The sequence below is a fragment of the Natator depressus genome, chromosome 24, assembly GCF_965152275.1.
Source record: "Natator depressus isolate rNatDep1 chromosome 24, rNatDep2.hap1, whole genome shotgun sequence".
In the NCBI taxonomy this organism is placed as follows: domain Eukaryota; kingdom Metazoa; phylum Chordata; order Testudines; family Cheloniidae; genus Natator; species Natator depressus.
In genome coordinates, this window is record NC_134257.1 from 1,579,159 (window position 1) to 1,592,140 (window position 12,982).

At 63.8% G+C, this 12,982-nt stretch overlaps 1 protein-coding gene across 2 annotated transcripts in view; it reads right to left on the reverse strand.

The window, feature by feature from the left end:
- Positions 1-2,519: 2,519 nt before the first annotated feature.
- Positions 2,520-12,982, reverse strand: part of INTS3 (integrator complex subunit 3) — a 69,387-nt gene continuing 58,924 nt past the window's right edge. For both annotated transcript variants that reach the window (XM_074938345.1, XM_074938346.1), the window contains exons 26-30: positions 10,691-10,858; positions 5,160-5,260; positions 4,447-4,519; positions 3,714-3,870; positions 2,520-3,195 (exon numbers count right to left, since the gene is read on the reverse strand). In XM_074938345.1, the coding sequence (XP_074794446.1) occupies positions 3,118-3,195; positions 3,714-3,870; positions 4,447-4,519; positions 5,160-5,260; positions 10,691-10,858 (577 nt within the window). In that variant the 3' untranslated portion in view covers positions 2,520-3,117. The remainder of the gene's footprint in view (positions 3,196-3,713; positions 3,871-4,446; positions 4,520-5,159; positions 5,261-10,690; positions 10,859-12,982) is intronic.

A 12,982-nucleotide genomic window follows, 5' to 3' on the forward strand; every position in this document is an offset into this window, starting at 1 on the left:
AAGGGCTACAGACAGCGAGTAGCACAGGCCTGCCGTGGAGGAGGGCTCAGCGGGAGCTGGGGGCATGTGGGAGTCCGGCTGTCGGGCAGCCAGGGGAACCAACCCTGCGGAAGAGGCGCTGCAGAGCCCAAGCGCATGGTCTGAGCAGGGGGAGGCGGCCCCAGCCCGGGCCTGCAGAGGGACAGAGCTGCCCCGGGGAGCAGCGCTCCGGCTGTAAACCGGGCAGGCCCAGGAGCCCTGCATCCGAGGGCTGAGCTCCTCGGGGCTGGGACCGTCTTGCACTGTCTGGGTGGCGTCAGGGGCCCTTATCTCACCCTGGCTCCAGGCCGTTTTCCTGCCAGCATCGAGCTAGGCCCAGCGAGATGCTGGCGACGCAGCCAGGCCGAGGGGATAGTTCCAGGCACCCCCTGCAGCACAGGCTGGGCTGACCTGAACCCTGGCCCAGTCACTGCCACACGTGCAGCCCCAGCTGGGAGCAAACAGCCCTTGCACCCTTCCCAGCTCCTCGGCCAGCCCCAAGCCCAGCCCTGTGAGTCAGCGGAAAGCAGGGAACGTTTCCCCAGCTCACGCCCAGCCGGCCTGGGGGCTGCATTCGGCTCAGTGGCAAAGCCCAGGGTTCCCACAGCTTTTCCTAATGGGAGCCACATGAGAAATCTCTGGCTGGCTGCAGCGAGCTGTCCATGCCCGGCTCGTGGCTGGGGACGCGGATCTGCCTCGTGGATTGGGGTGGCTAAGTAACCCCTGTGCAAACCAGAGGGGTAACCGCGAGGGCACGGTGCCAGGCGGGATTAGCTATAGCAAGGCCCCCCCCACATGGCCACCCTCGGCCCCGGGTTGGGCGGTGCACCCGCGTTGTGCCTGCTGATGCATCTCTACGCCTCTCCTCCCCCAGTCGGTTTCAAGCAGCTTTTGCAGCCTCCCCCCAAGGCAGGCGCTGTGCAAATGGCCATGGCCGCCCCCGTGTCCCTGCCCTCGGTCTGCCTGCGTCTAGGCTCCTGTCCTCTGAAGCTCTGATTCCCAGATGGACTTTGCAGGGAGGAGGGGGCTGGGAAGGTGAAAAACGCCTTTGCCTTTCTGCGGGGGGCCGACAAGCCGCAGCTCGCGACCCCGGGGCGGGCGGGGGAGCTTCGGAGCAGGGCTGAGCAGGAGAAGGCAGCGTGGGGGTTTTCCTGCCGCATTCCCAACGTCTGCTGCTCGCAGGAGAAACACACGAGTGGCGGGCGCCAGGAGGTCTGTGGCTTGGAGCTGAAACCAGACGAAGTAGGGGAAAGGTTAGGCGGCTTCCACAGCTGGAAACATGTGAGCAGCCCACGCTCGAGCAGTTCGGGCTGCCAGGGAGCCTGGGCCGGGCCCTGATGTCGGCAATAGCTGCGAGCAGAGCTGCAGCGGGCTGCACAGGCCCAAGAACCTCCCCAGCACAGGCCAGTTGTGTTCCCTCCCTGCCCCACAGCCCAGAGTCTCCTCGTACCCAGGCCTTCCACTGCCCCGCTTCCCCCCATGGCCCGGGCAGTCCCTGCCTAGCCTGCCCCGGGAAGGGGCTGGCTTGTCCTGAGCAGGGAGTTTGGCACGTTCTTCCCCTTGGCAGCTGGGCTGGGCAGCGGCCCTGGAAGGGAGGAGGGGAGAGATGGCACATGCGTGGCGTGACGGCTGGGCTAACAACAGGGCTACGGCCAGCGGCCCGAGGGATGGGCCGGGGGCACCACAGGGGCCTGCCACGTCTAAACCCACCACACAGCAAGGAAGTGGCAATACTCACAGGCTGAGTTCCAGGCGGCGCAGTGCCCACCGAGGGCCTCTGCCCTGGTGCCATTCGACCCCATGCGCTGCCGGAGCGGCTTGTCTCCTGTGCCTGCCAAAGCCGGGCAGCAGCGTCCTGGGGCTAGAGCAGGACACCGACCAGGAGCCAGGACTTCTGGGTTCTCTCCCCAGCTCTGGGAGGGGAATGGGGTCCAGTGGTTAGTGCAAGGGGCTGGGAGCCAGGATGACTGTTTTGTTCCCAGCTCTGGCATGGCCTCTCTGCGGGACCTTGGGCAAGTCTCCTCAAGCTGGCTGGGCCTCCGTGGGTTTTCCGGCGAGGACAATACTCGCCTGTCCTGTGCCAGCCACTCTGCCTTGCCCACAGGCACAAACCATCAGGCAAGACGGGCACTTGGTACAAAACATTTGACAGTTTTATTGTAGTTTTAAAAACACTTTAAAAGGTGAAACTCTCTGGGGAAAGAGCTTTGAATCACCAGCCTCGCGTCCTGGCCACCTGCCTGTGAACAGTGCTGCCGAGCAGGTGTCTTCGGCACCGGTGCAGCCCATTGGGGTTGGGTCTGTGCTCTGCTCCTTCTCCCAGCTTGGGGGGCCTGGCTCGCAGGGAAGAGCTTGGGGGGCAGTGGCTGCTCATGGGGTTTGGCTCTTTTTGGACTCCCAGCCCCAGCTCGTCCCACTAGCAGCGAATGGGCCCTGGGTGCTGGTCTCTGCCCCCCGGCTGTGCTTTCCTGGGCAGTGCCCGCTCCGGGGCAGGAGCTAAAGGCTGCTGCGGGGCCCAGGCTCTGGATTGTGGTGAAAATCACAGGTGGGAACTAACCCAGCATGGCCAGGGAACGGTGGGCAGGTGCCCCAGGCCGTTGGCTGCCATGGCACAGGTGAGCCTGGGGTTCCCTGCTGGTTTGCTAGGCCGTCCTCTCCTGGAAGCGTCTCGGAGCAGCAAGCCAGTTCTCACTATTTATTTACACTTATATGAAAATAGGAGACCTTTGCTCTGCAGCCTGTCTGGCTTCCTGTCCAGCCCCCGGCACGCAGGGGCCTGGCACGCCTGCTGCTGGAATCACCCTGGCTGCCCCCTCTTGGGGACTCAGGGCCGTGCCCCTCGGCCTGGCGCCCAGAGGCCACGGAGAGGGGCGCTCGCTCCAGCCGGTCACCCCACAATTCCGTTAGAAAGGGACTGAAGTCACGCCCGGTGGGGCCGGGCTGGCAGCGTCGTGCTGCTGGCAGGAGGCTGCAGTCACGTGGCGGGTGCAGCCACAGACACGCAGCGGGCGCCTCGCTCGCTCCCAGCCTGGGGACAGCTTTGCCCAGCTGCTCCACAACCACCAGGGGCGGCTGCTGCTGGGCACGGGGCCACGCCCCTCAGTCACTGTCCGAGCCCACGGCGGACGAGCCTTTCCGTTTCCGTTTGGTGGGTTTCGGCTTGGTGTCCTCTTCCTCCTGAAAGGGAGAGCAGGGGGCAGCCGTCATGGGCACTGCCGGGAGGGCAGAGGGGGAGGGACCGGTGGGGGTGGGGATGGCAGGGCCCAGTTGGGTGCTGGCAGCAGTCATGGACACTGCTGGGCGGGCAGAGGGGCAGGGCCTGGTGGGGGTGGCCCTCCGTGGGTGCTGCCGGTGAGGCTGGGGTCAGTGGGATCCTTGCCCCATTGTGCAGGGCTGTGGCAGAGCTGTGGGGCCGCGATGGCCGTGTCCAGCAGCAGCCCCCGGAGTCGGCATGGCTGAAGGCAGTGCCAACCTGTCCCTACCAGAGGAAGAAGGTACAGGGGAGCAGGAGCCCCCTATCCAGGGGAAGGAGCCAGGGAAAGCACAGGAACCCCGCTGAGCGCGCTGCAGCCCTGCCCCGGAGCCCAGTGGGGCGAGGGCTCCTGGACGTGCCCAGCCGTCCCTTGCTCCATGGCCGGGACCCCGCGTGGTGCCGTGCCCCAGCTCTCCAGAGGGCCCCTTGGGGCGGCACTCACCGAAGCGCTGCTGGAGGCAGACTCCTCCTCGTTGTTGGCTGGCTGGGCGGCGTTCTTCCGGCTGCGGGGGCTGGACAACGCAGCCTTCCGGCGGCTCTTCGGGGGCTTGCTGGAGGAGTCCTCGTACTCCTCTGCCAGGGAGAAGAGGTCGCTGAACCTGGACCGAGAGCAAGCAGGGTGGGGTCAGGCTCTGGGCGCCCCCAGCCCACCCCAGAGCTGGGCAGAGCAATTCAGGTCCCCTTAGCTGCACTAGCTCCCCAGCTCTGCTCCCTCCTGGCCTGTCACTCCCCCGTGCTGCCCCAGCTCTCTGGACACCCCGCGTCACCCCCGCTTGCCCCGGGTGACAGGCTGCGTGAAGCCCAGTGCGTAGCCCCGGACTCTAGGGACAGCGCAAAGCCCTGGGTCCTGAGGCTGGGAGAGCACAAGGGGAACGGGCTAGCAATGCCGGGGCCCAGCCCATGTCTCTGGGCCAAGCAGAGGCAGCAGCTCGGGGACTCTCCCCGCCCCGCATCTCCAGGCCCAGAGCCAGCAGCACAGCCCCAGGCCCCATAGCAACACACGGGGCACACGCAGGCTGGTTCCTGCCTGGCTGCACGAGGGGGCCTGGGCTGGAACGCACAGCTTGAGTTTATTGCTGAAGCTTGCGACTGGGTGCACTCCCAGCACACCCCACTGAGCCACCCTGCTTTGCACCCGGGGGCAGTGAGCAGGTCGGTGACGGGGCTGCACTCACTTCATCTTGTGGGCTTCATCGCAGCTGGCCTGGACGTGCTGCAGCGCCTGCAGGATCGGCGTTTGGCTGAAAACTGGAAGGCAGGGAGAGGAAAGGCAGTCAGAGTCCTACCCTACCAGCCCCACTGCTGGCCAGTGGCATGGAGCAAGCCCTTCTGCCTGGCCGAGTCTGGAGGGACATCCTTCCAGCACCGACCGATGGCTGGGTCCCACCCGCCAGGCTCCGTCCCATCTCTGTACCTTGGCTCCCCACGTGTACAGGGCTGGGTGACTACGTGGAGGAGGAAGGGGCCAAGCCCCACAGCACAGAATCCCAGCTCAGTGGGTGAAGGAAGCGCTCTTGTCCCAGGAGGCAGCACCAGAGGCCAGAGCCTGGATGTCCCTCCCAGTTTCTGCTGACCCGAGCCAGGCTGGGGCCAGCGATTCCATGGGGGGAGAAGGGGAGGGCAGTGCCCCTCCAGCCATGGTGCTAAGAAAGGAAACCCTGCAGCATCGCTGCCCATCACCTTGCAGCGGCTCAGGGCTCCAGCAACGTGTCTGTACGGCACAGAGCACCACAGGGTCCCGGACCCTGACGGCCTCACCCCATCCCAGGCACTCAGGAGCAACCATGCTGCAACCTGTCGCCTGCCCCCTATCTCCCAGCTCCGCCCGCCGGTGGCCAGGCAGCCCCTCCCGCCGGACGCAGAGAAGAGCCCGGCCCGGCCCACATACAGTTCTGTTTGGTGTTGGTCAGGTTGAGCCGGAGGTTGTCCAGGTGCTCCAAGATCTGCTCTAGCGTCAGCTGGGCCAGTTTGCTACTTGAGCTGCGTAAGCTGAGGACAGGGTAAGAGAGGCAGAGTTAGTCCCTGGGGGGCCCCAGAGCCACCCACTGTCCCAGAGTGCTCAGGGCGCCGTGGGGATCCCCCCTCTGCCCAGCGCTTGTAGCTGGGGTCCCTCCCTCGCCAGGGCAGGCCATGTCCCCCAAGAGGGTGGGGCAGGGCCTTGCTCTGACACCAGGTTGCTCCCTGCTCGCTCAGATACCAGGCCGTTGCAGAAGCCCCAAGGCAGGGGTGGGGGAGAAGGCAGGCTCAGCACCTGGCATGAGACCGAGCCCAGGGCTTGGTCTGTGAAGCTGGGGCGCCTGGAGGCTCTTCTGATCCCCAGAGGCTGCTCAATGCCAGGCCACTGCACCCCAGCAACCATGGAACTAATCCTGCCCCGGGGCTCAGTCTCGGCCCCTCCTGGCGCTGCAGCAGGGCCCTGGGGTCCCGGGCCAAAGCTCCCTGGCAGCACCCCTGTGCTCAGAGCCAGGCTCCGGGGGATGCAGTGTCCCTCGCAGTGCCAGCGCGCTGGTATCACAGCCGCAGGGGGCAGCTGGCTGGCGAGCTCGCTAGCTGGGATTAGAACGGCCAATTTATTGAGCCCAGAAAAAATAATGAAAAACGCCCTGGTGATCACCTATCAAACACTGCTAATTAACGAGGGGAAATGGAACTGAACGGATGGAGCTGGAGATTTCCACAGGAACCGCTCCTCGGGTGGGGGGGAATAGAGGGGGGGTAGCGGGGGCCATACAGCGCCTAGCCCAGCGGGTCCCTGAGCGGGCGGCCTGGAGCCTCTGCGGTACAGACACTGATCAAGGCATGACAAGGGGAGAGAGCTGTGAAACTGGGAGCTTGTCTCTCTCCTCCCAGGAGCACAAGCACCATGCCCTGGCCACGCAGCCAGACTCCCCGAGCAGCGCTGCCCGGCACCAGCCCAGGGACCGTGCCCCGCACTGCAGGGAGCGGGTCCAGAGACTCAGAGCTGCGCCCCGCGGTAGTGCCTCTTTAGGACACTAGATGTCCCTTCTGCGCCCGCAGAGCCCGGGGAGGACAGTGGAGGGCACTGTTCTCCCCCAACAGAGACACCCCCAAACCGCCTCGTCAGGAGCTGGCCTGGAGGTGGGGGTTGGCTCCGGGGAGCAGGACTGGACAAGGGGACATTTGCCCGTTTCCCTGGCCCAGGCACGGTATTTCCAGCTGATCTGGTGGCTGTTTGGGGGCTTTCTGCAAGCTCTCAGGCTTGCTCTCGGCACTCGTGGTGTTGGAGGGGCCGAGGACTGAATGGGACCCAACTCCCCTCGAGTGGATCCCTCCAGAACCAGAGTGGAGTGGCTAGGGAAGGGCTGGGCCCCCTGGAGGTGATGCCTGCAGCCTATTAGCCAGGCCCTTTCTCCAGTGCTGGCGCTTGGGGGATGGGAATCCCAAGAGCTCTTTGCCTGGGCTAGAGAATGGAGCTTTTGCCAGGCATCTCCAAACTGTGCCCCTGCCCGAATGGGAAAGGCCAGGCTGGGTCCAGACCCCATGCCCAGCTCAGAGGGGTTGCAGGACACGGCAGTGACACATGTCCGTTACACACGCACGAACCACGGCCCCTTCTGCCGCCCTGGGAGAGACGGTGCAGGAGAGGAAACACCAGCACTCAGCAGATCCAGCCGGCAAGCCCAGCGCATGCCAGACATGGGACAGGGGAGAGGCAGCTGCAGGGCCCGGCGCCTGTGAAAACAAGCAGGGCTCCGTTCCAACCCCTGCATTCTGTGGGGAGTGTGGTCCCGCAGCGACCTGGGGACGGTGGCTGCATGCAGGCTGCTGCCAATGCAGACGAGCCTCGTCCCTTACTCACTCAGATGTGCTGGGAGCATTTCACAGGATTCCCTCCTCAGACTGGGTTCTAATTGCAGAGCATCCCTCTAGAGCCCCCCCCCACACCTCAGCCCTGACATGCCCCCCCCGCAGCACCAGATCTGGACCCCAACAAGCCCAGATACTCTCAACCCACCTATGCAACTCAGCCCTGACCTGAAGCACCCCGGGACAGTCCAGTTTCAGGCACAGAATTAATCTCCACCATGTGATTGTTTTTGGCCACAACAAATATTCTCAAAGGACCGAGATCAACCAGCTCATTTCAGTCATGCCTGCACTAGGCAGCCTGAACCATGGTGTCCAGTAGTGACAGCCTGGTGCGTCCACTCCCTGCAGCAGTGCCAGGCCCCCGGCCCCCCAACCCTGAGGATGGCCTCCTGCCAGGGTTACCCACTTCCTGTGCAGGGAGCATCGCAGGGCTGCTGCTTTCCTCTCCACTCCCTAGCTGAGGCTGCCAGAGGTGAGGACTGCTAGAGCGTTGCAGCAAGGGGAGGTCTCACCAGGGCATCTGCAAAGCACCAGTCTCTCTCTGGAGCGCCCATGGGGCCTGCACGCCCCATGGGATCCTCTCCATGTAAATGCTCCAAGCACAAGCCGGGTCCGCCCTGAGCCAGCCCAGGAGAACCCCACACCACGGGGGCAGAACTGGCAAGTGAGGCTGAGAGATTCTGGCTGGGAAGGGCACTGCTGCTGGGAGGCACGCTGCTGGGGGCCAGCCAGGCTGAGAAAAGCTGTGTGAACAGACACACAAGCACTGGGCCCAAGTCACTCTGGGTTTTGGGGTGGGAGGGGGGATGGGACTGGTAGTCCTTGTTCACTTCCTGTCCTAAACCGTTGTGCACTCTTCAACTTCTGCCATGTTCCACCCACGAGGCAGCTGCATTCCTCTGGAGGACAAGCGACCCGTTAGCTAGTGAATGCTCGGGAATGACCGGCCGGTGCTGGAGAACGCTGAGCTCCGGCCCAGCCTGTGACACAGCGAATGTGAGCACGGCACACTGCCTCCCCTGCCAGGAGCGGAACGCTGTCACGGTGTCCCCGGGCGATGCCCTGGAGCTGCTCCCCACGAAGCCAGGCAGGACTCTGGGGGAGCCTCATCTCGGGGAGCAGCCTGTCTGCAGGACACACAGCTCACCCGGCTCCACCTTCCTGGGTCTGACCTCAGAGCCTTCAGCCTCCTCTGCCCCTCTGTGCGCTTCCCACAGCGAGTCCGCCCAGGCCGGGTCCTGGGGGGGCCAGAAGGTCCTGCCCCCCAACTCCGCAGTCAGACGGGACTCTCAGCCAGCCAGTAAAACAGAAGGTTTATTAGACGACAGGAACATGGTCTAACACAGAGCTTGTAGGTGCAGAGAACAGGACCCCTCAGCCGGGTCCATTTTGTGGGGCAGTGAGCCAGACAACCACTTCTGCCCTTCACTCCATGTCTCAGCCAGCCCCAAAACTGAAACTCTCTCCAGCCCCCCCTCCTCTGGGCTTTGTCCCTTTCCCCGGCCAGGAGGTTACCGGATTCCTTTGTTCTCCAACACTTTAGCTCTCACCTTGCAGGGGGGAAGGGCCCAGGCCATCAGGTGCCAGGAAAGAGGGTGTCGGCCATTCTCTATCTCCAGACCCCTGCACACACCTGCCCTCTAGAGCTCTGCAATGATCATACCCCCTTATCCCACCCCCTAGATACTTAAGAACTGCCTAGGGGAAACTGAGGCACCCCCACAATATTCAGAGGAAACATTAAGAACAGTCCCGCTTCGTCACAAACACTCTCCCCCAAACGAGGCGGGCAATGAGTTCAGGATAAAAGGCCCTGCAGGCTGACGGCAGAGGGAGCGAGATCAAAGAGCAGCTTCTCTGCCCACTGCAAAGCAGAGCGGCTCATTCTGGGCATCAGCTGCACATCGGCTCAGCTGGGTGGAGGCACGACATGCGGTGGCCACAGGACAAGCCTTGGAGAGCGGCAGCTGTGCCCACGCTGGCTTCAGGACACTGACTGCACAAGGCCTGGCACCTCTAGTCTAATCCCGCACCATGGCAACAGCGTCAGCAATCTCGCTGCCCACCAAAGGGGTCTCGCTAGGCCTATGGTGGGCCAGGCCTGCCCAGGCTGCAGATACAGGCAGGAAGCCCCCCGGGCTGCTCACCCAGCGTGGAATGAGGGAGGGAGGGAGGGAGGGAGGGAGGAAGAGCACCGGATATGGGGCTGGGTCACACAGGAGAGTGAGGCAGGCTCTGCGTGGGCTCTGGTGCTGCAGCCTGCTCCCCCCACACAGGCACAGAGCTGCACCCGGAGGGGGCTGTTCTGTGACAGAGGAATCCAGCGAGAACCAAGGGGTCGTTCTGCCCCGGAAGAGAACCCCCGAGCAGCTGCGGGGAAGGACAGCAGTGGGAGGCTGGCCGGTACCTTGCAGCCCCACCCGCCTGGAGGCGCTGGGATGCTCCCGAGCACGCCAGCCAGTTGTTTGCTGTAAATACCTGCCTGGAGTTTAGTTATTGGTTACCATGGCCAGGCTGCGCTCCGCCTTGCCTGGAGGCAACTGGGAATGCATGCGGGGAAGGTGGAGGCAGGTTCTGGGGTCCTGGCAAGCCGGGAGGGTGTGGGGAGGGTATTCCCACGGCTTGCCTTCGCTCTTGGACAACGACGACGACGAGGCTGGCTGAGCACTGAGCTCCTGGTCTGAGCCCTGTCCCGGTCACCGCTCTGCAGCCACCCTGGCTCAGCTCCACCCAGGGGGACGCAGCTCAGACTCTCCTGGAAGGCAGGGCAGAGGCTCGGCCCCACTGGGTTCACATAAGCCGCTTCCTGAGCTGGGACTGCAGGGAGCGTTGGTGCGACCTGCGCTAGGCCTTTGCTCCCCAAGCCGGCCCAGGCCTTGCTCTCTCCACGCCAGCCAGCTCAGGGACGTAGCTGCGTGTCCCTGAATCTCAGACACACTCCAGGGCTCTTGTGCTTGTGAAGCATGTCCTGACCCACTTCACCCTGCTCTCCTGCGGAGCCAGCACCGGCAAGGCCAGCCCAGCCTGGCTTGAAGGGCCGGTGGAGAGGGGCCATCCCTGCAGCGACCCCTGCTAACGGCAGCTCAGATACTGCCCCTGGCTGCAGGGCAGGCTGGAGGAGAGGGATTTCCTAGAAGGGTGTGCTGGGGCGCTGAGACGAAGGGCAGAGCAAGTCTGGGAGAAGGGAAACCCTGCAGCCCATGGACCTGGGTCCCTCCATACCAGTGGAGTGTCCACGCCCGCCAGGAGCTGTCCTGCTGCCGATGGGAGCGATGCCCCACGGGCGCTGCAAGCTGCCAACAGGAGCTGAGCGGCAGAATGCAGCCCTCCCAGCCGGTGCTGTGTCTGTAGAAGCCACAAGCGCAGCATGCCCCTGACAGCTGTCCCAAGCCAGCGCAGGCTGGGGGCCTCTCTCCTGTTCTTAGCGGGTGGCATTTCCGGACAGGCCCTTGAAACATGGGGACATGCCCTGCCCATGCTGCTGGGCCAGCCCAGGCTGGGGGACATCTCCTCACCCAAAACAAGCGCCCGTGTCCACCTGGCCAGGCCACAGGCTCCCTGAAGCGAGACCCCCCCCCCACCCCTCACCTCTGGCGTTTCCGCGGCAGGCTGTTGTTCTTGATCAGCAGGGATTTGATGTGCTCAGCCAGCAGGTCGTCGTGTTTGATGCACCAGTGCCGCAGGATGCTGGTGGTGAATTGGTCGTCCGGATGGCATGGCCGGCTCAGCACCATCTTCACCATTTCCTCACTGGGCCTGCCACGGGAAGGGAAAGGGAAAGGGAAAGGGGGGTGATTGGAAAGCCTCGGCACATCAAATCCTACCCCCGCCGCCCTGAGACGCGGCAGGCGGCCGGCACCCCTTGCCCATCAATGGAGCACTAACCCTGACCATTGCTAGTTCCCTAGGACTCGGCATGGCCCTCTGGCTCTGAGGTCCCAGGGCTTCCAGGGGATGGCGGGCTTCCCTGCTGTCCTAGTCCAGAGCTCCCCAGCTCAGCTCTGGCTCCAAGACTTCCAGCTGGGCGGGGACCAGGTGCATTAGACGCAAAGCTGTGTGGCAGGGAGTTCACGCAGCCCTTTTCCCTGAGATACGGAAGAGACCAGCCCCCATGGAGCAGCCTGGCACCTCCCCAGAATCCCTGCGCCAGCCTCGCTGCAACACGCTCTCCCACTGCCGCGCCTGTGCATTCGGGACTGCTGGGCTGGGCTAGTACAAGTTAGAGCCGGGATTAGATTAGCCAGCTCCAAATGCGGCATTAATGAATAGGAATAAAGTGCTCTTCGCTCAGTGATGGGAGGTGAGCAGAGCAGGCACGGAGCCCGAGAGATGAGTGTCCAGGCAGGGTTACTACTGCGCCATGTGGGAGGCAGACAGGTGGCTCTCCGGCTTTGAGAGGTGCCCGGTGACAGAAACGGCCCAGCACTGACACGGAGACCCAGGAGAACGTCAGCACTGCTGGTGCCTCAGGTGCTTCTTTTCTGGAGCAAAGGGGAGCATCTGGCTGCCGGTGGTATGCATTCAGTATTCATTCAGCCTCTCAACTCCCGGCAGGGAGGAAATTACCACTGCCCCTATTTTACAGATGGGCAAACGGAGGTGTGGGGCAAAGTGACTGTCTAGGGTCACACCGCGGATCAACCCTGAGCCAGGACTTGACTCTACGCCCTCTGCCCAGTGCCAGACGTGCTTCATGTGCAGGCTCAGCGCAAGCTGTGCCGTGCCTTGTCCTCAGCCCTCCAGAAGAGACGCTGGGGGCAGGATGAGCCTTACCAGGCAGTGTGTCTGGTGCCAAGTAGGTGCCAGCCCCAGTGTGATGGGAAGGGAGGAGACTGGTCCTGTCTGGTGGAGGCCACGACGCTGACAAAGCCAAGCTTCCGACCTCTGCTGCATGCCCCAGCCCAGCCCCAGCAGGCCCCGCTCAGGTGCTGACAGCATGGCAGGAACCCTTAAGCCCCAGCCCCACTCTGTAGGCACAGGGCAGGTAACCTTGCTGCCCCTTCCCTTCGGAGAGCACCTCTCCCCAGTCCTGCCTGAGTCTCCCTGACCTGCCAAGTTGCCACAGAACTGAAGGGCAGGGAGTGGGCAGCTTGGCTGGCACGACAGTTGGGTTAGCCCCATGGTTAAGGGTGCCCGGCAGCAAGGATCACCAGTATGAACCGAGAGCCCCGAGGAGCGGCCAGTGGCATTCGCACTGCCCGTCCAGGTCCTCCGGTGTGAACGCTGCGCCAGCCGCGCAGGAAATTGAAAGCGGTCTCGGGGGGAGGGGGGAAGTGTCCCTTGAGAAGCAGGCAAGAGGAATGCAGCCAGTGATAATGCTTCCCCAGGGCTGGGCAGAATCACATTGCCAATTACTGCTGAGCAAGGGGGAGAGGACAGCCCAGAACAGAGCCTCTGCCCCCAGATGCAGGAGGCTGTTTGCCTTCCCACGCAGAGGAGACTGGGGACAAGTGTAAGATCAAACCCCCAACAAGAGAGAGCCGGGGGTGGACACCCCAAGGACCTTTCAGGAGAGTGGCCCTGCAGCTTGGTCTGGGATCAGTCTCCCAGGGGCAGCCGCATCGCCCTGCTGATGCCCGTCAATCCCAGCCTGCAGCACCCTGCTATTCCAGCTCCAGCAATATACAGAGCTCTCCCGAGAGACGTCACTACGGACCTGCGGCCCCTCTGCCGCCCCAGCTGGGAGCCTCTCTGGAGCGGTCCATGCACATCAGCCATGTGGGCGGGGCTGTGACAGGAAGGGCCAGTGGTGGGTAGGGCTGGACCCCCCCACCCCAGCTGCACCCTACCTCCAGCTCTGAGGGCAGAAGGCAACCCCTCTCCCCCTTGGCGCTGGCCGGGATACTGGGACACGGCACCTGAGCCCAATGTCAACTAAGC